Source organism: Ambystoma mexicanum, chromosome 4p (assembly GCF_040938575.1).
Source record: "Ambystoma mexicanum isolate Mex_15411 chromosome 4p, UKY_AmexF1_1, whole genome shotgun sequence".
Lineage (NCBI taxonomy): Eukaryota > Metazoa > Chordata > Amphibia > Caudata > Ambystomatidae > Ambystoma > Ambystoma mexicanum.
This window is the reverse complement of record NC_090927.1, coordinates 570226935-570249990: the sequence shown is the minus strand read 5'-3', so window position 1 is coordinate 570249990 and position 23056 is coordinate 570226935. Positions and strand designations below refer to the sequence as shown.

Here is a 23056-nt window from a genome sequence, read left to right as displayed (position 1 = left end):
GCTTTTTCGTGGTCGTGGCATTTAGAAAACTATCCTAAACCCATGGGACTAATTGAAAGACATAAAAAGAACGATTGGAATCAATTTCTAATCGTTTCTCAGCGCTGCACTTTGTGGATTTTATCACAGTGCACAATTGTTTTCTACTCTGCATTACATGTGTTCCCATTTTATGCTGTTTATGATGTCAATGTCGCATTAAATTATCATTCCAACCAGGAAACAGAATGGCCCCCGTTCATTTGGCAACCGCTTGCACTGTCTGTGTTGTCTGTTTTCCAGCTCTTCCTCTTGCGCCACCTTTTGACCTCCCATGGGTCTCAAACTAATTATGTGTAAACCTAATGTCAACTGCCTCCCATTATCGCGTAAAATACCACTAAAATACCTAAGGCAGCATCTAATATTTGTTTTTTTCTTAAATTGTCAGTCAACTCCTACATTTGCTCTACTTAGGACATGCGCCCGAGAGGTACACGGGTTTCTAGCGGACCACGTTATTGCCGCCTCGCCAGGGTGATGAAGAATGTTTCCGCTTCCTGTGACGGGCACCAGGTCAGGACCTCGTGCTCTGTCCCCGATATTTCCTGTACAGATGTCAGCTGCAGAGGCAGGCATGTGCCGTCTGTGCTACTCACAAGGTGCAACGGAATAAAACGACGAGGACATTGGGAACACTGCTACAAAACATCCAGCTCATTCTCTGACACAGCTGTTAGCCAGTGATATTAACGAATAGACAATATCGGGGAAAAAACACCGTTTTTATTACAAATATATATGGGGGTGGGGTAAGGGAGTAAAACTGGTGGGGAGGGGATATAATCATACGAAAACAGGGAGTTTGGGGGGAACCCTCCCACCCCAAATAAAAAAATAAAAAGATAATTGTACGGTATTTTCTATACCAAATAAAGTTTTTGCTATTAGATTTTTGGTTACTAACACATCCCTGTTAGCTCTTTCAGGGCTCTTGAGGTCTGCCAAATAAAGGTGTGCAAGAGGCTTTTGGGGCTCCGATGACCCGAGGCTCCTTGCATTACACTTGAAATGCTTTTATTCTAGTGATCAAATGAGACCAGGCCGCAAACTTAAGTCAAATACGCTTACGGGTTCAATATATTTCCAAATAACTGGCATGCATTGGTTTACGACCATTGCATTAACAGACACGAGGTACCCAAACTAATAGGCAATACAAAAAAGATGAAATAGAAAATAGATTACAAAAACGCAGTTGTAAATCAGCTGAATTATTAAGTGGAGTACCACCACGTGTCAAGATTGGAGGGTAGCCTGAAGGTCACAGTTTCAGACCCTACTGGAGCACACTCGGGCGTTTCTCATTCCACAGAATAAACAAGCATTGGCAAAGCCAACAGTTTGGGCTTTCGTTTAGGTATGTGATCATCATTTCCTAGGCACTGATACTATGGTACAACCCGGCCATGAAATGGGAAATGGTGTGATCTCAGAAGACTGCTTAGAGATACCTATGGCAGTCCCATAATAGCACAAACTGTGCTGTTACTGTACAACAGAGCGATGTCAAAGAGATCTCTGGCCAGTATGTTATAGGCAAGGAGGGGCGGGTAGTGGGGAGAATGGCCATAGGGATTAGCAAAGCTGAGTGTCACACCGCACATTCCAGTTTCCTTTTATTTGTACTAATATTTCTGGCATGTAGGAGGCGCTACTGCACCACCTAATGTTCAGTGCTGGACAGGTGTACAGAAACACCCCTACAGAATCACACACGGCATACTCGAATTATGTAAGCTCAATTAATGAACCCCATGTAAAATTGCTTTTGTATACAGATCTGGAGCACACATTTTCCATTAAGAAAACAGTCAATTCAGCATCAGTGATGAAAGGTAACCTTTGCTTCTATACTGCTTGTTCAAAATCACACCTTTGCTTTCTGTGCTGAACGGGGAGGACTGGCAACCTTTGGCCAGGGTGGCAAGTACAATTTAGGGGCCCATGATGCAGCGGCCCAAACCAAACCCACAATGCTGCAGGATCTAACCTTCAGAGCAAGCACATTGACTACCATCCTCTCTTCCTCAACCACAAGCTCTCAAGTTAAGATAGCATTATAGACTGAGTGAGGGGTCATTATTGCTGGGTAAATGTTGGGCCACCAAGTGCTCGATGCGAAGCCGAGGGGCATAAACTGGGGGAAGGTCATTATCCCAAGTGATAAGGACCCCTCCCCGTAGTCCACAAGGATATGAGCACATAATAGTAGCAATGCACGTTTTGGAGTTGGAGGTTTGATGGTGAAGTTGAACATTTTGCTTTAACAGTGAGTAAAGTAACTCGATAAACCGAGTTAGTAAATTAAATATAATTTTATTTTGTAGTATTCCAATAACAAGCTTGTCTTCTTAATTTAAGCATTTTAATTGATAACCTGGTTGAACTGGAACATGTTTAACATGAGTATGCATGAAGTGTCATGTAAAAGTAAATAGTTTCTCTAGAAAGCTTTCCCCCTTGCTTTAGATGTTTGTTTTGTGTGTTAAATAGCAGGTTACATCAACAAAAATAAAAGAAAACAAAAACAATAAGGTCCTCCAAAAGCGGGAGTGCCTTGTTGAAAGATATCTGGCCTTAGATTGCACTATTGTTTCCTGGTCTACTTTGGTAGACAGCATGTTAAGAAAAAAGTCAATACCAGTAGTTATTGACTGCACTCTAAACATTGTGATTTGCTGAGAGGCGATCAATAACTATCTCCATGTGTTAATATACGATAAATATTTTTTTTAATTACTTTCCTTTTATAATCAGAGGACAAGATGCAATATATATTTCAGTTATTTATTTGGAGTCAGGCCCCAGGGAACCTACGTCACATACCAAACATAGTAAAAACGTTTTCACCAGGAAAATATGATTTGAAGAAATTGGAAAGCTGGTATTTGAGTTGTGTCCCAGTGTTCAATTGACACCCTCCTCACGCTCATCCCATTTTAAAACCAATGTAAAGAGCTGGGGAAGCTAGAGAATTCAATGTAGAGTCGAGGGGATCTGGCTCCGATCTAAGAGCCATACTCAAGCTGATAATGCAGAAGACCAATTCCTGGCCTCTTGATGACTTCCTACCCAAAACCACAACACATACCATGGAACCCTCTCTACACACCCTCCCAAAACCTAAGAAGCCCACTTTGCATCACACCTAGCATCCTGTCCCCACATCAGTACATATCATTAAAAAAGTCAACATTTTAGTTGACATGGATTAACACTATACATTAAAAGCCCAGTTTTTTTTTAACAAAAACACTTTTTGCAAACTTGCCATACAAAGGCCAAACTAGTACATAATTAAGGAAATCTGACATTCACACTGCTAAATAAATCTGTCTTTCAAAGCACCAAGTTACACCATAAAGCTACCACACAAAATGTAAGACAAATCTTAATAGAAACACGCATTTAAAAAGCAAGGGTTGAATCACAATCGGGCAAGTGGCATACAGGTTAGGCACAGTTCTCAGCAAGAATCACTCAATCTGCTGTCCTACCTTTCCAGATGTGTACCCCGTCTCATTTACCCTATTTTCCTTGCCCATCACCCTCCATTGTCCTTCCCTTGCACCTCGTCCTCAATGCCCATTTACTCCCTTATTATTATCTTTTCCCCTTATGCTCCATTCCTTTGCGCAACCAGTTTCCTCTTGCATCTGTTCATTTGCCCATATTGCTCAGTCACCAATTTCTTGCCACTCATCTCCTTCAATTGTCCATCACACTAAGCCCATTTCTTGTCCCCTCAAAACTTTCCGTTAACCTGGCACCCATGTAGATGGACGACCTTGACTTTCCAGTTAGCCTCTTCCAGAAACGACAAGAAGCTGTGGTGGGGTCTTGCTGGCAAGTGTGGCACTGGGTCTGTACTTGGACAACACAGAGCTACAAACACCAAGGGGACTTGCTTTTCATTTAGCTCCTAAAATGAACTTTCTTGCAAAGTCTTCTGCATACATCAATTCATGGAAGCCGAGGAAACATTAACAAATATATATCTCTTTTTAAAATTGAGAGGCCCACCCTCCAACTCAGTTTCCCCATGATTTTAACACCACCCTGAACCATCCCACACACTTTATTACCCCTTACCCCCACCCCCCATGTATTTATTTTTCATCATTTTTGTCTGTATTATTTCATTCGTTTCTTTTCTTCGGGATAATCACTGCACACCTCTGGGAGCAGGTGATGGAGAGGGAGGGTGGCCGATTATATTTAATGACATTTACAAGGAAGGTGATATGTGTGTGTTTTTTCATTCACTTTCATTTTAATTGAAACTGCAATCCCCAGAGATGATCACACAAACCAACTTGGTAAAAAGGTTTTCCTGCAAGGCGGCCGTTTCATTGCATCATAAGTGGAAATCAGTGTCTTAAAATAGAAACCATACAGTGGAATAAAAAAGATATTCTATCGGAAATGTGAGATAAGACTAGGCCTTTTCAGCTAACAAGCGCACATGGCACAGTGCCACCCAGTAGCCATCTCTGGAGGTTCACACATCCAATTCTGAAACAAAACACTGAGTATGCAAATTAGCTAAAAAGTATGCATTTTTTTCTTCATTAGAGATAATGGACTGTCTTATTGGGCAACACTACTTGATTTACACATAACTATCACCATATATGTGTTTCACTCCCATTAAGCCTCATCACTGTGGCATTCTGACAGCTTTCTGATTGGCACACTGGTGTTTGGTAAACATGCTCCAAGGCTCCAAACATAGGCATGGCAGACTACACTAGACTGATGAGCCCCCAATGTGGGTGAAGCGCTTATGTGGTCGTTTGCATACTTGAGACATGCCTGTCTTGGTTTGATAAAGGTATGTACAACATAGTGCTTTCCTATAAGACATTTTTCTTGCTTGTAGCCAAAATGACTTTTGGCTAATTTGCATACCCACAACACATTGCTCAGCACTTCAGAATAAGAGATGAACTTCCAGTGATGGCTTCTGGGTGGCGCGGTGTCATGTGTCCTTGTTGGCTAAAACGACCTATTTTACTTTCCACAATACAAGCAGACTGACCAGACGAACATATTAGAATCTTAATACCATCAGCTTCAGGTTCGGTCAACAAAATGGTGATCGCCACCCATCCACTTCCAGGGTTCCATATGATGCATATGGAAAGGCGTGCACGCTGCTTTAGCCTGTCCAGTGCATAATGTGATACCGAGTCCACAAAGGATTTTAAAAGCAGTGGGGAATCAGTATGGGGGCACTGGGACGTTGATCTCAATGCATGGACACAAACAGCGGTGTGATCCAAGCACTTACAACAGAGGGAGAATGGAAAGACACTGGTAGCATTTATGCAAACGCATTGTTCAAACATGTTGCTCTCTCATAATGACTTTCCTGTAAATGAAGGCAGGTGATTATAAAACGCAAAAGCCAAGGCCTTCCCATGAGATTAGAGCAGAAAGTAAGGCTTGCTGCACTTACATCGTGCCGCGAGGCCCCTGCTCCATCTACTTAATCACTGGAACAGTGGACGCTCCAAGTTTCTGCTCGGGGCTGTGTGTTGTCAAGTGATGCATTGCTTTTTTAGGGCCTCCAATTAGTCGGTGCATTACTTTGGCTTCTTGTAATTGGGCGGCGCGTTCATCTTAGATCGGGGGCAGTGATGCTGAGGCCATTCTAGTCTGAAGCCTATCCTCATGCACTAAGACAGGTGGACTTCATTTCATGCTTCACTGAAAGCGAGCTAAAAAGTAACACGCTGGATTTATCTCAAGAATTCATCAAATATGCAGCAGCCTTGACCATTGCCAGTACAGGCAGCATGCACAGCCATTCGTTTACAGTATGGTTTCTCTGCTCCCTTTTCCTTTCTGGAAAACTATTGTTGTTTTGTTTCTCCTAATTCTGGGAGTTGCAGGCCAATGGACTAACAGATAAAACCCAGAAAGGAGAGAATGACGCGGCCAGTTGCTAATTGAATAGTAAAATGAGTTTGAGGAAATATGATTTCTTTCAATTTGTTTGGATTTCGTATTACAGATTTTTTTATGTGAGTTCATGAATTGATGAATTGCGTTATTTCTTTTTTGTTTTGAATATTTATTAGCCCTGGAAGGCGCAATTGACAGCGAATCAGGACGATGAACAATTCTGTTTGCATAGGCTGCGCATGGTGTTATTTTCATTGTACTTGGTACCAACTTAACTGTTTAAAATGATGTGGGTTCAATTCTATTCACCAGGATTGCTCCAATGTGAATATCGATTAACTTAATGTGGCCACATTTTGCAAGTATGCACTGTGCATTAGTTTGTAAAGGTAAAAAGAAAAAAAAGGCTCTCTGGCCGTTAACGTTTTTTCTTGAAGAACGATGATCAGTATCATGACAACTAGGAGAATAGCACCAATCAGAAAAGATGGGCTAGCGGGTCCCTCGCCTGCCACCAGCTGATTCGGCTTGCACAGTCCCCACTCAGGAGAGGTGCGTGCAGGGTGCCCCAGTCCCTCCAACTGACCCGGGTCCTAGGATTCCATGCATCCCGTGGAGGTGCAAAGGCAGAAATCGGAAAGGCACAGCAAGAAAGCCACCTACTAATACAAAAGAGCACTTGAGGGTCAAGGGACGGCAGCTTGTGTTGTGCACCTTGATGCTAGTCAGGACAGAAATGATATCGCTGGAGGTTGTCCCCTCATCTAATGGTATATAGTGCACAAAACACTAACCCAGCCCTGCCACATGCCCCTCTGTACTTAGAGAGGTGTCCAAACCCAAGAGATATCCTAACCGAAGATTATTTCCAGAGAAGTAAAATTCTCCTCACCAGTTTCCCCATAAAAGAAAGTCGTTGCAAGTGTGCTCTGAACAATGAAAAAGGGAGTCCAGGGCTAAAATGAGTAAATGCAACTCTTGCTGTGTTTTATTTTAACTTAGTATTCATATAGACCTGACTGTTTATCAACTCCTCGGGTCAGGAAAACAGGACTACAAATATGTAGATATGACATGATTGCGCTGGAAGTAATGATAAACACAAGATATGTCTCTTTTAATCCCCTAGCAACTGTAGATAAATCTCTCTCCTTAGAACAGATTTACCAGCAACAAAACAGGAACCCATCAAAAATAGGGACCACCACATGTATGATCCCATACTGAGTGCAAAGAGAATGACTCTTGGGCTGCTGACAGGCTTCTGAAGAGCAGCAGGAAGCCACCAAAATAACATTAGATCAGAGACCCAGAAGTAATCCGTGCAAAGATCTAATGAATAGAACACATTTATAAAGGCACTCGCTAGTGGGCCTGACCCCCTTGCTGCCGATCATCACTTGATCTCTCTCTAAGGACTATCTCAGACGAATGAACACACTGGAGTGGTAACGCGAAGAGAACAAATGTTCCTTTAATTTTTTTCTGACTGATAGAAGACTTGAATCCAGCCTTAAATCCCCAGGAACACAAAACAGGAGGGCCTGAACACAAAATCCTCCAGTACCAGTTTTGCTCTCTTCCACAGAGGGTGGGGAAAACTAAGGGGCCTGGGGATCATCTCTAGTCCCCTAGATTGGAGGAGTTGAATGGTAGAAGGAGGCTAGAGACACATTGAATTCTTCAGCTAGGTAGGATATTTACCATAAATTATTTTGAAGTCAATGTGCGGTAACTCGAGGCCCAATAAAGTACCCCCCTCCTCCTGCTGGAGATATGGTCCTTTTCTTATTTTTATTATTTATCTGACTCCATAATTCTGGAAAATGTGAAGCCTAGTTAGCAGGCCCTTGATTATTCCAGTGTAAAGGTTATTACAGTAGTCAAGACAGGAAATGTAAAGAGCCTCCACAACCAATGCTCTCAGATCTGGAGATGAAGAGAAGCATGAAGTTGGAACAAAGCTATGTGGTAGAGTCCACTGAAAGCAGTACACTTGAGAACCACGCAGCAAGACCTCTTTTAATGAGAGAATGATATGCTACGGTAAATGGACAAAAAAGTACAATCACTGACATGACAGCAAGAATGTTGTTGTTTTGATAAACCCACCTTGACAGAGCCTAGAGATACCAAGAAAGATGAAATCCTACTATAGTTTAATCAGAAAAGGGAGAGGGGTGCGTAGGAACACACGGTTACACAGTGGTGCAGTGAAGAGAAATAGAGGACTAGACCTCATGCAGTGGGGTCATGGACAACAATTCTTATATTTTGATTTAAAAAAAAAAATCCTTATTCTAGCAAGCAAGATGGTGCCATGTACCCCATCACACATTATCTTATCAGCAATTTGGCGAGTCACAAAGCCACACCCCGCCATTTTAGCAGCAATTTTATGAGAACCCGGACAGTTCAAAAAGGAAATCAAATGACTGGGAGCCCCTCTACCAAGAAAGGAAATTGGCTGGGACCCACACCTACTAACAAACTGCCTCCAAATTCATCTTCTATAGTCCCATTACCTGCCAGGATAGCAAACCAGGTCTGTAGCCTCAAGAGGGGACAAGCTCATGGGTCTGGGACCTGCACCCTTTTATGAAGAGTAACCCAAGTAATCTTCATAGTCGCAGTACATGGCAGGATAGTGAACCAGGTGGGCTGTGAGACAAAAGCCTAAGAAAGGCAAGGGGAAGAGAGACATTCCCCCTGATGCTTGGGAAATAAAAAAAAATAAAAACATTTGTCTATGGTTATAAAATTACAATTTTTAATGTCAAACACATTAAAACCATGCACATACCTTCTAGACAAGGATTAAAAGATAAAAGGAAAGTAGATCTTAAAATAGTAATCTTATTACTGAAACATATAGTTGCTAATTTGCATCGGCATTTGACCACATTCATCAAACCACCTTAAACAGGTGTTACTCCATCATGATTATACCAATCTATAACATTACCAAGCAAACATTTGTGCCTAAGCAGCTTTTAAGCTCAAGAAGTGTAAACCCTTAAATTATTAATAAAACCTCGCATGCTAGGCCTATACAACAGGATGAGAGCCCAACAATACTCCTACGCAAGGTTTCTTTGTGTACATAATTAATGTTAAACACGAATTGTCCAAGGTACAGCATTAAAAAAAACATGAGCGTAGGGCAAGATAAAAACATATGCTTCCATGTCTCTGGTTCCTTTATATCTCCACAATGTCGACAATGAGCAAGATCACCTGATATAACTCCTCTTTTTGCAACATCTCTCTAGTGGATACAATATTAGTATGAAATCTAGGTAGAGTACTAGGAGCAGTTGCACAGGGAAAATGAGCCAAATAAGGATATATCACACCTAATTTTTTGTGGTAGAAATGTAGATGTTTTAAAGAGCTCAAACCGTGCATCTCATTCATAGTTGTAAACCAGTCTGCTCCATACAGCGTCTTTATTTTCTTTAATGGGTTCAGTAATAAGTCATCCAGTGTATAGCCCAACTCTTCCTATAGCCTCTGGATGTAGTCAGTAAGGCACATAATTGTCTCCATTAATAACTTCAGATCTCCATATAAGGAACTATCTGAAGAGGCTACAATTTCATGTACCAGAGCCACTAACCTCGAAGTTGCCCTTGCCATCATTGTCTTCAACACCAGCTCATACCTTAATAGCACGTTAGGAGAGCAGCTAGGCAAGCCTAAAGCCTGCATCAGTATGAGGCCTTCCAGTTTTACCAGGCTACACACAATCCAAAATGGCATCATTTCTATACCATACAGTAATTTGGGTACTATTTTCCCCTCATAATATTTCAACCATGGATATTACAGAAAATGTCCCATATTTATTGGTGATTTGTCTCAACTGTGTAGCCAAAGCAGGTGCTTTATATCTCATTTAATTCCAAAGTACATGCTTTACTGGCTTGCTCATAAGCGGGAAGCCTAAATATATAAGGCTATCTTCCCTTGATAACCTAACATTGTTGACAGCCGATGTAAATGATACGGATTTCCTAGGGTGGTTAAGTGCAGCATTTGTATTTTTGGAGGGTTTATAAGAAGCCCATTATTGGTGGAATAGTTACCAAGTGCTGTAATCACCCTATGCAATCCTATGCAGGTCCTATCAAAGAGCCTAACATCATCGGCGTAGGAAATCCAACTAATGCGCTGGCACCTTTGGTGTTACGAAAGACACTGATTCCACAACCTCATCAAATCTGCTATAATCTGCAGATCCCTCACTGAAACCCTGCCTAAAGTCTCATCCCAGGTGGCCTGGGAAGGACAGATGAATCCGGATCCCAACCTGGGGGGTGATGTACTGTGGGAGGTTCACCTGGGTGGACGAAGGGCCCAGGGTAGTGAGGAGATTCTGTGGGATGAAAGACAGCCTTTTTCCTCTTACAGGGAGATTCTTACCACTATGGCAAAAGAGGTTATAGCTTATTATCATTTTAATATCTCTCAACCTCCTGTTAAATCTAAGGTGGTAAAACCTAAGGTTGTGACCCCCAAACCTATTACACTGAAATAAATAATCCTTTTGGTCCCTAAAAGCAAATGTCTTCCTCAATACCAAGGATACACTACAAGGAACAGATAAGTGTTGCCTTCTCTAGACCATTATATGCTCATTCCAATGTATCCTATTTCTCCCTGGATTGACCAAATTCTCTCCCACCAGTTTTTCCTGATACACCAACCTTTGGATGCTGAACTCTGCAGTCAGCATGTTGTGGTCACTTAATGTGGTCTCCACTATGAGCAGATTGTTTACAGAATTAAAAAAGGTCATTGTCAACAAAGATATAATCAAAAACGGAGGAAGACATCCCCCCTCTGCCAAGTTAGGTCCTTCAGCAAGTTCCCATCGTGATCTTTTGTATCTGTACCAGGCCCACAGATGACAAAACTGCCTGCCAGGCTCTACCATCTTTGGTCTTTTGAGACGCACCATCTGTTAGCCATAATTGCGACCACTTATCCGCCTCTTCTTCCAGATGTTTACATGTAGAATTTAAATCGGCTGCTACAAAAATGTGACCGCCAACATGTAGACTACCACACTCTTCACAAATTGATGGAGTACTTCCAAAGAAATGCGCAAGTGGGGAAACTCCAGCATGCCAGTAGATTTCTATATATATATATATATATAGTATACAACATTCCTTCCCCTTATTTCCATGTATCACCAGTTCTAAGCCCAGTGCACCAAAATGGATTTGAAATGTTTTTCCTACGTGGTAGGATGGACTAAACTTCACCTCTATAGTAAGCCCCCTAAGGTTTGGAAGGCAAGAGTATTCGAGTCTATGACTGGCTCATATGGCAGCCATACCTCTTGTAATAAAATCATATCATATGACCTTAAACACTGACACAATTCTATAGTACCAAAAAGTTGGCATAACCACGCGAATCAAATTATTCATGGATCCTTCATCTGCCCCACAGCCTGCGAAAAAACTCCTGCTACCCAGGACAACCCCTGTACATTGGATTTGTGTACAGGATCTTTTTTCATCATCCAGACCTCATGATAGGAAGCAACCTCTTTATGAAGGGTAATCAACAAATCTTTTGTATGTGGAATAGAGAATCAGGATCTTTGAGCATCCGTATGTTTCGGTGGTTCCACAAAAGCAGTTATATCATAGCCCAATTGTCTTAACAGTCCCTATTCTTTCAAGTCAACATCATTCACAATTTTGGATTTTAAAAACAATCGGTCCTTATCTATAAACTGAATTTGTGAGATATCCTTGGTGGAAATTGCCCTCAAATTTGGTATTTCTGCAAAGAAAAGCAGGATGTTGTCTCTATTCCTAACGGCTGGATAGTCCTCCTTGAAACTACTTTACAACAGCAAACTGTTCTCTCTTGTATTCTGCTGATGGCTTGACTGATTACTTGGTGGCGGGCCAACATGAGTATTATCACAAAGGGGATGGTGAGTTTAAAAAACATCCGAGGAAGCAGCACCCCTCAGTATGCTAAATACTGGTTTGGAAATATGTGTTACTTTAGCACCAGCCCCCAATACTGGATGCTTTATCTGAGCTCTCCCAACCACACCAGAATTCAAATGAGTGTCACTGTTTCCCACACTGCTTTCTACAATGGACCCCATTATAAATATCTGTTGATGGAAACATTGGTACGGTCTTGTTGCCTTAATGATAGATGTCCTTCTGAAGATCTAGGATATTCAAGGCTGGTTGAATCGTTGATTGATGTTCTTTAAACTGATGTAGTATTTGTGCATCATTTTGTAATCTTTTGTCTAAATCGTCCACACGATATTTAGTACACACAGCCAGGTCTGGCCTATCACCAACTTTCATGCAATCCTCATTAAAGGATCTATAATGTTCTTCAAATTGAGATCCATACGGTGTAAGAATCAAAAGAGAAGCTGTTGCTTTCTCCACTTGCTTGTGCTTTCCATACCTTCCTCCATAAGAGCCATCCTGGCTGCAGTTCTTCTTTATGGGACTTGCTGATGGACCTTTAGAGTTTCCTGTATTTGTTGTCACACGAGTGGAAAGTTAGGGCAGTATTCTCAGAAATGTTCTCGAGCCACGTTGATGATTACTTAACACCTTTGATATTCTTCTTACCCCGTTTTAATTTATTTTCGAGCAATGCATCCCTCCTTTGTTTAGTATCATGATTTTCACACGAGGAACCTTCTGCACCTACCTTTGTTAGAAGTGATAACCCCGCCACCACCAACTGATTACTGGATGGAATCGTGAGTGGAGGATGCGGGGGCCACATTGTTGATCCCACCCCCTTCTTGAGTGCAGGGTATTTTATCAGCGCTTTCTACAATCGTCAATGACAGCTGCTAGGGATTAGAACCATGCTTAACCGACTCGCCCATATTGGACACTGCATTTGCTGGAGTTTTGAAGCACTCGCACAATTCATTTGTTTTGGCCAATCTGTGAAGTTTGTTGGTAACCTACTACAAAATTTCTGTATGTAGCTTGACCTCTATCTTTATGTTTTTGTATAAACATACGAAGGAGGAGAGCACATAATTTAATGCATGGAGGACTGATTGGTTCTGCTGATCATCCGTAGGATTAATGTTTCAGGTATGTAGTAAACTCCTCCCTCCTAATTGATCTAGGAGTCGAGCCATTCCTACCTGATAATTCTGCTGTATCTTCCCCCTTTCCTTCCTGGGTCAGCGATGTAACAGATACTGAAATCTCCTCCAATGTTGCATACATTTCTGAGGCCTCCATATTTTCATGCACAATTAGATTAATTCATTCAGTGTCTGTCACGGACATGTCTACAGGCTAGTACCTTGGTAATGCATGCCCCTTTTCTATGTCCGGCACATTATAAAGGTGGTCATCTTGTTTTTTGCATCGTCATGAATCTGTGCCGCTTTCAAGATTTCTTGAGTGATGCCGCTTGTTGAGGGAATCGCATCATCCAATACCCTGCCTCCGATGTCTCCTAACATCTTCCGGAACCCCAAACCCATGTAGTTTGCATCAATTAAGTCGAAACTTGGGGAAGGGGATGGAGGGAGTGGCAGAGCACAAGCTTTTTCTAATCATTTGAGAACTTTCTTTTGTGCCACTCATTACATTGTTCTGTTGTTCTGTTGCTACGCAGATCGTACATTGATTTGAATAGTTCAGCAAAGTACACTGCCGCACTCACTGCTTGCTTATGCACAATCGTTATTCTACTAGGCCGTCTCTAGCGATATTAGTTGTTCAGAGCCTCCACGCTCCCATCCACAGCCAACTGCTGAATGCACAGCTGTCACGTCTCGGTGCTGCCGTGAGTTTGTCATTCCACCTGGTAATGTGAACATTGTGAGAAGCCTGAGAAAGACCAAGGGAAGGGAGTCTTTCTCTTGGCGCTAAGGTTTTGAGTTGGAACTTTGCTTTATTTGTGAACAGAGACATTCTCAATCTGGAACTTTGTGTGCTACCTTTGAAAAGGACTGAAACCTGGGGAAGGGAGTCATTCCCTCAGGAAATAGTCTCTCCAGACCATTGTCATGGTCGTCCAATCTACAGAAGAAGGGAGCCATTCTTCTGCATTAAGAAGACTACCAACCCTTTAGTTTAGTTTCAAGTATAAATGAAGGAAATGGGTTTTGACACAGGACGGAGGACCTTTGGTTATGTCTGACATATCCTTCGTATTAAGTTGAAGCAGGGAAACCACTTTCAATAATGGGGCCAGGTAGAGTTTTTCCTTTATTTTTCTTTAGCAACAATCATGCCACCTGTGTGTCAGTCTTCCCCCTTCCACACCCTTACAGTACATATAGGAGAACAGAGACAAGTGGGATATGTTGGTTCTTTTTTTTTAGTACGTTTTATTTATTGTTCAGTCTCCGATAACAATGCAGCCAAAATAACAGAGGGAATGAAAGGCCTTCACTAAATCTCTTCTTCCTAAGTACAATTGAGTCCTTTTTACAATGCATCATAATCAGATTCCAGAGGCAATGACAACCCTTTCCGATTATAATTTTTACCCAGTACCCCCTAGCTCCCAACTTTCATCAACATAAATTAACATAAGTGGCGTAACAGTATTTGTCTGGGTCATCCCCTTGTAACCCGTTTCTATTGTTCATTCTTCAGAGTATCGAGAAATTGTTTAGTTGGCGATGCCTATGATAGTGGTGTTCTCACAGGCTGGGAAGGTTTGGCACTTCTCAGCTTGAAAAGCTAACACCAAAATGCAATGTCTTTTGAAATGACTCCTATGTCATCCCACATTTCTGTACGTTTATGGTTAACATCCCAAATGGCTCAAAATATGCGAACATACTTTTAAACGTGATGTTTCATTGCTGCCACTAAGAGGTCCCGTTTCTGTGAAAAACAGCCTATCCTTGGCTCCTATTCATATTCAACCCATTCATTGCTGGGACGTCAATGCGTTTCTATGGTAATTTCGATGTGCTTATACAAGTCCCAAAGGCAGTGAAAACTTTAAAAAAAAAAACAGAGCCTTATGTAACACAAAATTATGCATTCACATTTATGGTGAAAACACAAGGTAGATTCCAGATTGCAGCTTCAGCTTGTGTCACAGCAGTTTAGTGAAGTAGACTGCAAATATCAAAGGACCTAGTGTGGTACATGACCCAAAAATCTGACATGTGATGGACCACAATAAAGCCAGTAAAGTTCCCGAGCTACCTCGCTGCGAAGCTCAACATCTCTGGAGGCCAGGTGCAGACATGAACACTGCTGGTTCAGGAAGGAAAGAACCAGAAGACAAACCTCTGTCTACGCCCCCAGACTCTGGAACATCCTCCCCGTCAACACAGAAGTCACCCACTTTCCTTTACAATTCTGGAAGGAGCTCAAGACACTCATCTTCAAGGAATGGTTCCTACCCAACACTTACGTCAACACACCATACAAGCCTCAACTAACGTCCATGCTCCCTTGTATTAATCCCTTGCAATCTGTTTGCCTCGCTGTGTAGTTCCCACTATGACTCTGTTGCTTCCTGAAGCTAGGTCCAAGCTCAATATGTACTCTACTTATAATGATAAAAGTACATTCAGCACATCGCAAACCTTTAGATGTATAGCTAGGAGAGGAGTTATGATTAACATGGGCAAGTGTTACAAAGAAGCTCCATGGTAAATATGCCTCTAGGCACTAAAAAGTGAAAGAATGCTGTCTCTCTGTACGTACACATTTAGAGTTACAATAAGTAACACGGGTAACAGGATATCTTAAGAAGGAACACACAGGCAAAGCAGTCTCCTAATCTGATGAGAAAGCCATCTACCTTGATATAGAAACAAAGTTATACATTTTATTTATTTTATTTTATTGAGCATTTGTAAGGCTGAATAGTGTTTCAAGGCACCACAAGGCTAAATGGGAATGGAACAGGGAAAAAATAACAATGGCAAAAACAGTAAAACAGTCATGGTCCTAGTAGGCCTTGTGGCATTCGGGCGTGCAAGTGCAGCGAGAGATGTGCAGGAGATAGGGAGGGAGGGGGAAAGAAGAGGAGTGGGCAAGTGCTGGTTGAGGGCCCGGGACGGAAGTGCTAAGGGGAGCCAAGGAGGAGAATCTCTGGGTAAGTGCTTGTGCAGGTGACTCCCATGTGTGGTGTCTAGAGCCGCCAAGCAGGGGACCAAAGGGCAGTGTAGTGGGTAGGGGGAGTGGTTGTATCGACTGGTAGGAAAGGCCTGAAATCCTGTGAGGTTCATGAGGATCAGGCCACCAGTCACAGCAGCAGTGGGGTGATTAGCAGGGAAGGGGAAGAGGTAGAGAACAGCAGAGTTGAGCAGTTTCCGGAACTTGAGGGGGTCCGGCTAAAGTCTGAGAAGGGCAGGGAGGCTGTTCCAAAGGGAGGTGCCAGCGGTGGAGACAGACCTGACCCCCCACTCTCTGTTTGGATAAGTATTTGACCGTCAAGGAGTTTCAGTTAGAGGAGCGTAGGGCTTGAGCAGGGGAGTATTTAGGGTGGAAAAGTTGGAGATAGCGTGGTCCCAGGCCCCAGAAGGCCTGGTGGATGATGCATAGGGTCTTGAATATGATCCTTGCTGCCACCGGGAGCCGGTGGAGAGATTTTAGGGCTAGAGAGATATGATCCCTGGCCTTGAGGCCAAGGATAAGTCTTGCAGCCCTATTCTGGATTAGCTGGAGGGGGTTTAAGAAGGAAAGACAGACTGAGAAAGAGGCTGTTGCAGTAGTCCAGCCTGGAGAGGATCAGAGCTCTGGAGACATTGAGCTTCTGGGGGAAGATGAGGAAAGGAAGAATGCCTCCGAGGAGATGGAGCTGGAAGTGGGACTTCTTAGGAAGGTCCATGATGTGAGGGATGAAGGAGAGAGCAGAATCGATGATGACCCCATAAGGTGGTAGATGACCCAAAAAGGGTGGCCAGAGGGTAGGAGGAAAAGAGCACGCAGGTGCCCCAATCAGAAGATCTCTGTCTTACTGGCATTAAGGTAGTAAACATGTGGTTTTACGCCAGAGGTACAGGATGGGCAGGCCTATATATTGTAGGCACGGAATCCCAAGAGTGAACATGCAATTTGCAAATAGACGGAGCAGTACCTGCCTATCGGACTGAGCTTAGAAACATGCTCTTTCACACCTACTTTCAAGGGAACTCTGAGCGTCTTGGTAGAGGCATTAATATATGGGCAGGACAGAGGCAGCTGGTGAATATGTTTACTGGAGGGCCCAAATATTTCACAGTAATGAGCCAGCAGACATGCAGAGAGTCCAAGTGGGTTTCCCCCGAAAATATTTTCAAAATCATAGGTTAAAATGGTGCACTCTACAGAATCCTTTTTTGTGAACAATTTTGTGAAGAAGCTATACAATTTGCAAACGGCTCTATAGGGTAACATGAAGAAATCCAATAAGTACTATATCACCAACTGTACACAGGAGCATTTTACAATGAATTTTACTAATGCCTTTGGCCACAATATAAGTCAGCATTGGCCCTATAAGAAAACACATATTAGCTATGCCTAATAATGCCAGTATTGCCAAGATCATGCTGGCTGTGCCAATGCATGCCAGTATTACCAATGTAACACACTCATGGACAAGTCACAAGTGAGATTGAGCCTGTTTGAATTTAGGAGAGCTTGTTACAGGAATCATACCAAATTGTCGACCTGACAATTGCGGCGGCTGAAAATACAGACATTTTTTTTTACCCCCCCCACCTTACACCACATATATATGTGTGGGGGTATAGGATATAACATTAATATGGGAGGGGTGCTGGGGTTCTCCCCCTCCATTTATATGTGGTGTAAAGGGTTACAAAAGAAAAGTCGCCATTTTCGGCCGTCGCAATAATCACATCAGACCCCCAACACTGCAATCAGCACATAGCTTCTCACAAACTTGCAGATGCCAAGAGTAGATAAGTGGGCCTAGTCCAAATCATGTCAATAACAAAACACCACCAACAATACGAACATTGTAGTGTGATGGAATCAGCTCACAAAAGTCTGAATTCCCTTACTCTGGAGCAGTTTTTAAGCAACATGTTCATCTAATACAATCCAATTGTGGGCACTTGCTAGAATATGCCATGTAAATCATACGATATCCACTGAATTCATGACACATCCAGCTCACAAAAACCATAGTGATTTATAAATAAACAATCAGACTTATCTGCATGCCCACACAGCCTTAAAATGAGACCCCTGGAAGTGCTAAGAGGCTCATCGATTCCGAATTGACATTCAACCTTTATACCTTGTAGTTAAGCTCAAAATTGCACATTAATATTCCAAAAAGCCAGATGCACACCCATCTATACGAGACTTCATTTCATGGAAATATCAGTCATTCACTGGAGAGTTATATTCCAAGTATTCATTGGGCAAGAACATGTTTCTTTATCCATGTGGGAACATCATCTAATAATAATAATGAGATGCTCACGATACCTGTCTTCAAGTACTTTCAGAATATTCAAATCTGTCTAGTAATCAACCATCTATTAGTACCAATGTGTTTTTCTTTTATTTAATTTACATTTGTATCGCAAGTAAGGGTTTCACGTATTATCCTCCTCAAAACTGTTATCAGAGTTTCCAAGCAGATGAGGGGGGCATGTTTTAAAATCCTTTGGCATCAATTTCACTGGCAAAGAAAAGCATGCCGCGCTCTCACCACCAGTTGGACCTTTCCCATAAGCAAATAAGGCTGCTAGGAGAAGGGTAAAGAAATGGCAGCCAGGGGACAGAACAATCATTCCCACAATGAGCACACCAGGGCCACTGGCAGACACGCCTCTACCAAGCCAAAAAGCTGTCATTCAGCTTAGTGAATATCTTCTTAAATTAAAAACGAGTTAATAACGTAATGGAAACATTTCACATGCACACATACCATGTTTTAAGACGATATAAAAACGCATGTCAAATAAAATGTTTTGTAATGCATGCTTACTAAGAAATTCACTTCAATCAAATAACAAAACATAGACCTTCTGTACACCAAATACTTGAATTTCCTACAAAAACCACAGATGTGGGGGGGAGAACCGATGTACAGCAAGGAGCTGCGGGGTGCAGGCACTTGATCTATGGAATACTCCATGTAGTTTAGATGTTTATGTTGACTTTATGCAGAGACTTGTGTCCATTTTACTTAAGCTTTCCAGTTAGGCTAGTAATCCACCGTAACATTCTTATTTCTTTATTTCTTCATTAGATAGACTCAAGCTCCTTAGCCCAATTGCAGTCTACAGCGTGAGGTTTTATTAGTGATGGTGCACGAGCGTGAGGTTTTATTAGTGATGGTGCACGTGAGGCAATGTGATGGTTAGGAATGACCCGCATCTTGTGATTCGGGTGTCCTCCTCACTTCCTTGTGGGACAGTAAGGGCAGTTGGCAACATTAAGCATCTGGGCGAGAAAGCTGGTACAGTACATGTACACCCCCCAGCCCCCAGTGATGTGAGCAGCAGCTGATCCACATTATGGGTCTTTAAATTCAAGTGGGCACCTCAGCCTGCAGCAGCAGCTCCTACATGGATTGGTCAGGACCTAGAGGAGCGCAGGAGCCACAGGACTGGAAGATTTACCTAGGCCTTTGCAGAATTGACATTTGACTGGGAAAACACATTGCAAATACAATGAACGCCAACATAAAATCACGTGCATGCTTCAAAAGTAATAACAAGTAAGGGCAATGCTTAAAATGTAACCATTTGCATGAAATGGATTCAAGTGAAAAGAGGGAATAGATCAGTCACGCATTTAAAACAGAATTTAGATGCAGCTGAGAACACCCACATGGCTGGCGGCCTAAGGAAGGTGCCCTTTCCCAACTAACAAATCCTCCTACACTCCTCATCTGTCCTATGGGTGGTCCATTTTTGGGTATTTTGTGTTACTCGAGTGTGTAAAGGGTGTTTACATTATTTACGGCCCCTGGAGTTATCGCGTCTCTTCTTGTGCTGCACTCGGTTCTAATTTGCTGCGAAAAGACACAAGTGAAACAATGAAGGTTCCAGAGACACAGCAAAGTTCCCAGTATGTCTTTTTGTTGTGTGCCTTTGTCACAGACCTATATGTTTGACTAGGGCCGTTTTGTCAAAGTAGTCATTACATTTGAAGATTCCTTGTCGGTAACTGGGTGCTTAGGTCAAAGAAACAACACATATACGAGGGATACAGTTATGTGAACAAAATGCAAAATAAATGAGTATGTACACGCAGAAGAGATGCGTCACACTGTGCTTCCCATTGCAGGCATTCTGTGACATGGAAAGCAGCGGAGGTGGGTGGACTGTTATACAGCGGCGTGTGGATGGCAGCGTCGACTTTCACCGGACATGGAAAGAGTACAAAACGGTAAAAAACAAAAATGACTTTCTACAAACATATTAGCAGATCTATTTCTGTCCTTGCCCTCTCATCACACACATTAGGGTCCGACTGGGGCATACAATTGTCTCGTACACCAATTAAAAAGTGGGCGACAGTTGAAAATATCAATTCATTCCTTTTGTGACAAACTGTTTGAGTAGTACCCAAGGTGGAATTTTTTTATAAACTGGGATGTAAATTGTGCATTTTAAAGAAGATTTATTCAGTAGCAATGGTCAAAACTACTAGCCGCATAGGGAGGTAACTCAAGCTGGCACACTTTGAACCCAAAGAACGGGTCCGCTAGTATATGTGGGAAAGTGTGCACTCTTGCACACAGTGAGGCTGGGCGGGGAGAGGTGGACAGCCTCTTTTCACGTTTGAAGCCAAGCACTTAATTCATGGCTTCATTTCATTTGCATCTTGCCATGCCATTCCCACTGCAGCCCCGCGTCAGAGCGGGACCTTTGGTGACAGGGAGGATGGATGACCTCCTCCAGTGCCGTCTATGACCAGAAACCACAATGCCATGGCTTTCTCCCTCAGTGACATTTCCCAGTGCTAGCTGGCCAAGGCGCAAGAGGTCACCCCTCGTCTGAATTTCCCACATACGCCTTCAGTAAGCGAACCACCGAGCCATCTGGCCCACAGGACCAGTTCCCCTTTTAGGTCCTGGTAACTGATATTTTTTTCTTGATTAAAGTCCGATTGTGGAGCAATACCAACCAATGGTTTTGCACTGGCATTCGGCAGGTTGCGCAGAGCTTATCTCAGAAGTTCTTGTCCAGCTGAATGGCTGCCAGTGTAATCAGAAATGTTTAATTTAGCTGAGACTTGAAGCATGATGTTTGTTTTCGAAAGGAAGGCTTAGCATTTTTCACTCAGTCAACCATTTCATTGGTTTTCCACATCTGCCATTTTCACTGCGTTGTTCTATTTGTGTTACGTTTTGTGTTTTTCTTTGGTAGTTCTAATAATTGTAAAGCAATGTATTTGCTTTAATAATGTTGTAGTTGCTTTAATACGTTTGTCACAAAACAGGTCTAACACGTAATACATGTGGACATGTTCACTGCTAACCAGTTGCAGTTCAGTCACCCAGTGCTATTCCAGTTACATTTAGTGTCACAGAGAGGGAAAAACATGCCAAGAAAAACCGTTGAAAATACGTAAATCTAGCCTTTTGATTTGCAGGGATTCGGCGACACGTCCGGGGAATACTGGCTGGGGAATGAGCTGGTTTCACAGCTGACGAATCAGCAACGTTACATCCTTAAAATCCAACTGAAAGACTGGGAAGGAGGCGAGGCCTACTCGATGTACGAACATTTCTACCTCGGGAATGAAGCACAGAACTACAGGTGGGTTCAAACACCACTCTCTTAGTGACTCCTCCCACCACTCAACACCAATAATGCTTCAAACACGTTAGAGAATCTTATGTAATGCAGACGGTGGAGAAACTGCAGAGACTGTTGTGACTAAATGATGAATTAAGTAGCTCTATGCACGGGATGGTAAGGGAGAAGAGCCGTTGCCACCACAATCATATGCTTATTTATTTATTGGATATGTGTAAGGCGCCTATACAACAAATGGCATTTCGAGGCACCAAGCTAGTAAGTTTTTCTTTGCTCTCCCAATTGTTCTCTGGAATCCTTTCATTTCCCCATCGCCTGGCTTAATTACATAATACATGCATGTGTAATTATCAGCAATCATTCCCTCCAGTGAGGATTTCCAGTGGAAGCATGTTATTATATTTGCTTTCATTTAGTGCTTTAGAGTAGGGTATTCTGTCTCTACTAAACCAGGGACAACACATAGTGTAATAGGTATGACTGCTGCAAGTTGCAGATGCATCACTGCAAACTTTCCACCGTTTCCATTCCTATTTGACATGAAAATGTTATGACCTTGTTAAGTAGCTATGATCCGAGTGTCTCGCTTAAGGTTGTGGCCATCAATTTTTAGGTGTGGTTAGTGAGTGCATTGGCTCTCTGCTAGAGCTCTTGAAGCGATACATTAGAGAGGGGCCATGCTGCAATTAACATGCGAGGTGATGCAGAAAGAGTGCATCCAGGCAAAAAACGTTATGTTATTTTATTCAGCATTTATACTGCGCCCACCACTACCGGAGTGGTCTTAAGGCACCTGATCATGTCCGATCAGGTAACCACCAGCGTGGTGTCACACCCTGGTTAGAGGATATAAAAGAAGAAGGGTTGGGGAAGAGTAGGCAGGGCTTTAAGTGTGCCAGGGCTAGCCAGGGACCTGTTTTACCACTTTTCTTTAAAAATATTAGTGGCAATACTGCTCTTTGCCAGTAGATGTCACCTTCAGTATATATGAAGTTAGGTACTTGTCAAACAGGAAAGGGGAGTTATAAGAGAATACATTGTGTGATTTTTGCCATTGTATTAAAATATTATCATGAAAATGCCTTTAATAAGTATGTATGCATAATGGATTTCTTTCAGTATTACTGTAGTATTGCATGATGTACTGACCCCTTTTGATTTGATGTTCTGTTTACTATTTGAATATATTTATTTTGGTCAGAATTTTAACAAGCATTAACCATATTTGAATACATCTTTTAAAAAAGAATGTTTGCCCTTTCATTGCACATATCTAAACTCGATTGGCTCGGTTAGGCCACTAATTACACAGGCCACTCCTCTTTTAAAGCTTTATTAGATACTTGGGATTTCAAGCTGCCCAAG

The 23056-nt window shown here is 42.4% G+C and overlaps 2 protein-coding genes across 2 annotated transcripts in view; one reads left to right on the top strand and one right to left on the bottom strand.

Moving 5' to 3' along the window:
* MCPH1 (microcephalin 1) overlaps positions 1-23056 on the bottom strand; it is a 2120508-nt gene that overhangs the window by 829384 nt on the left and 1268068 nt on the right. The window lies entirely within an intron of this gene.
* Positions 1-23056, top strand: part of ANGPT2 (angiopoietin 2) — a 275156-nt gene that overhangs the window by 220598 nt on the left and 31502 nt on the right. Inside the window, exons 6-7 of the mRNA XM_069606101.1 lie at positions 20214-20315; positions 21525-21691. Coding sequence (XP_069462202.1) covers positions 20214-20315; positions 21525-21691 — 269 coding nt within the window. The remainder of the gene's footprint in view (positions 1-20213; positions 20316-21524; positions 21692-23056) is intronic.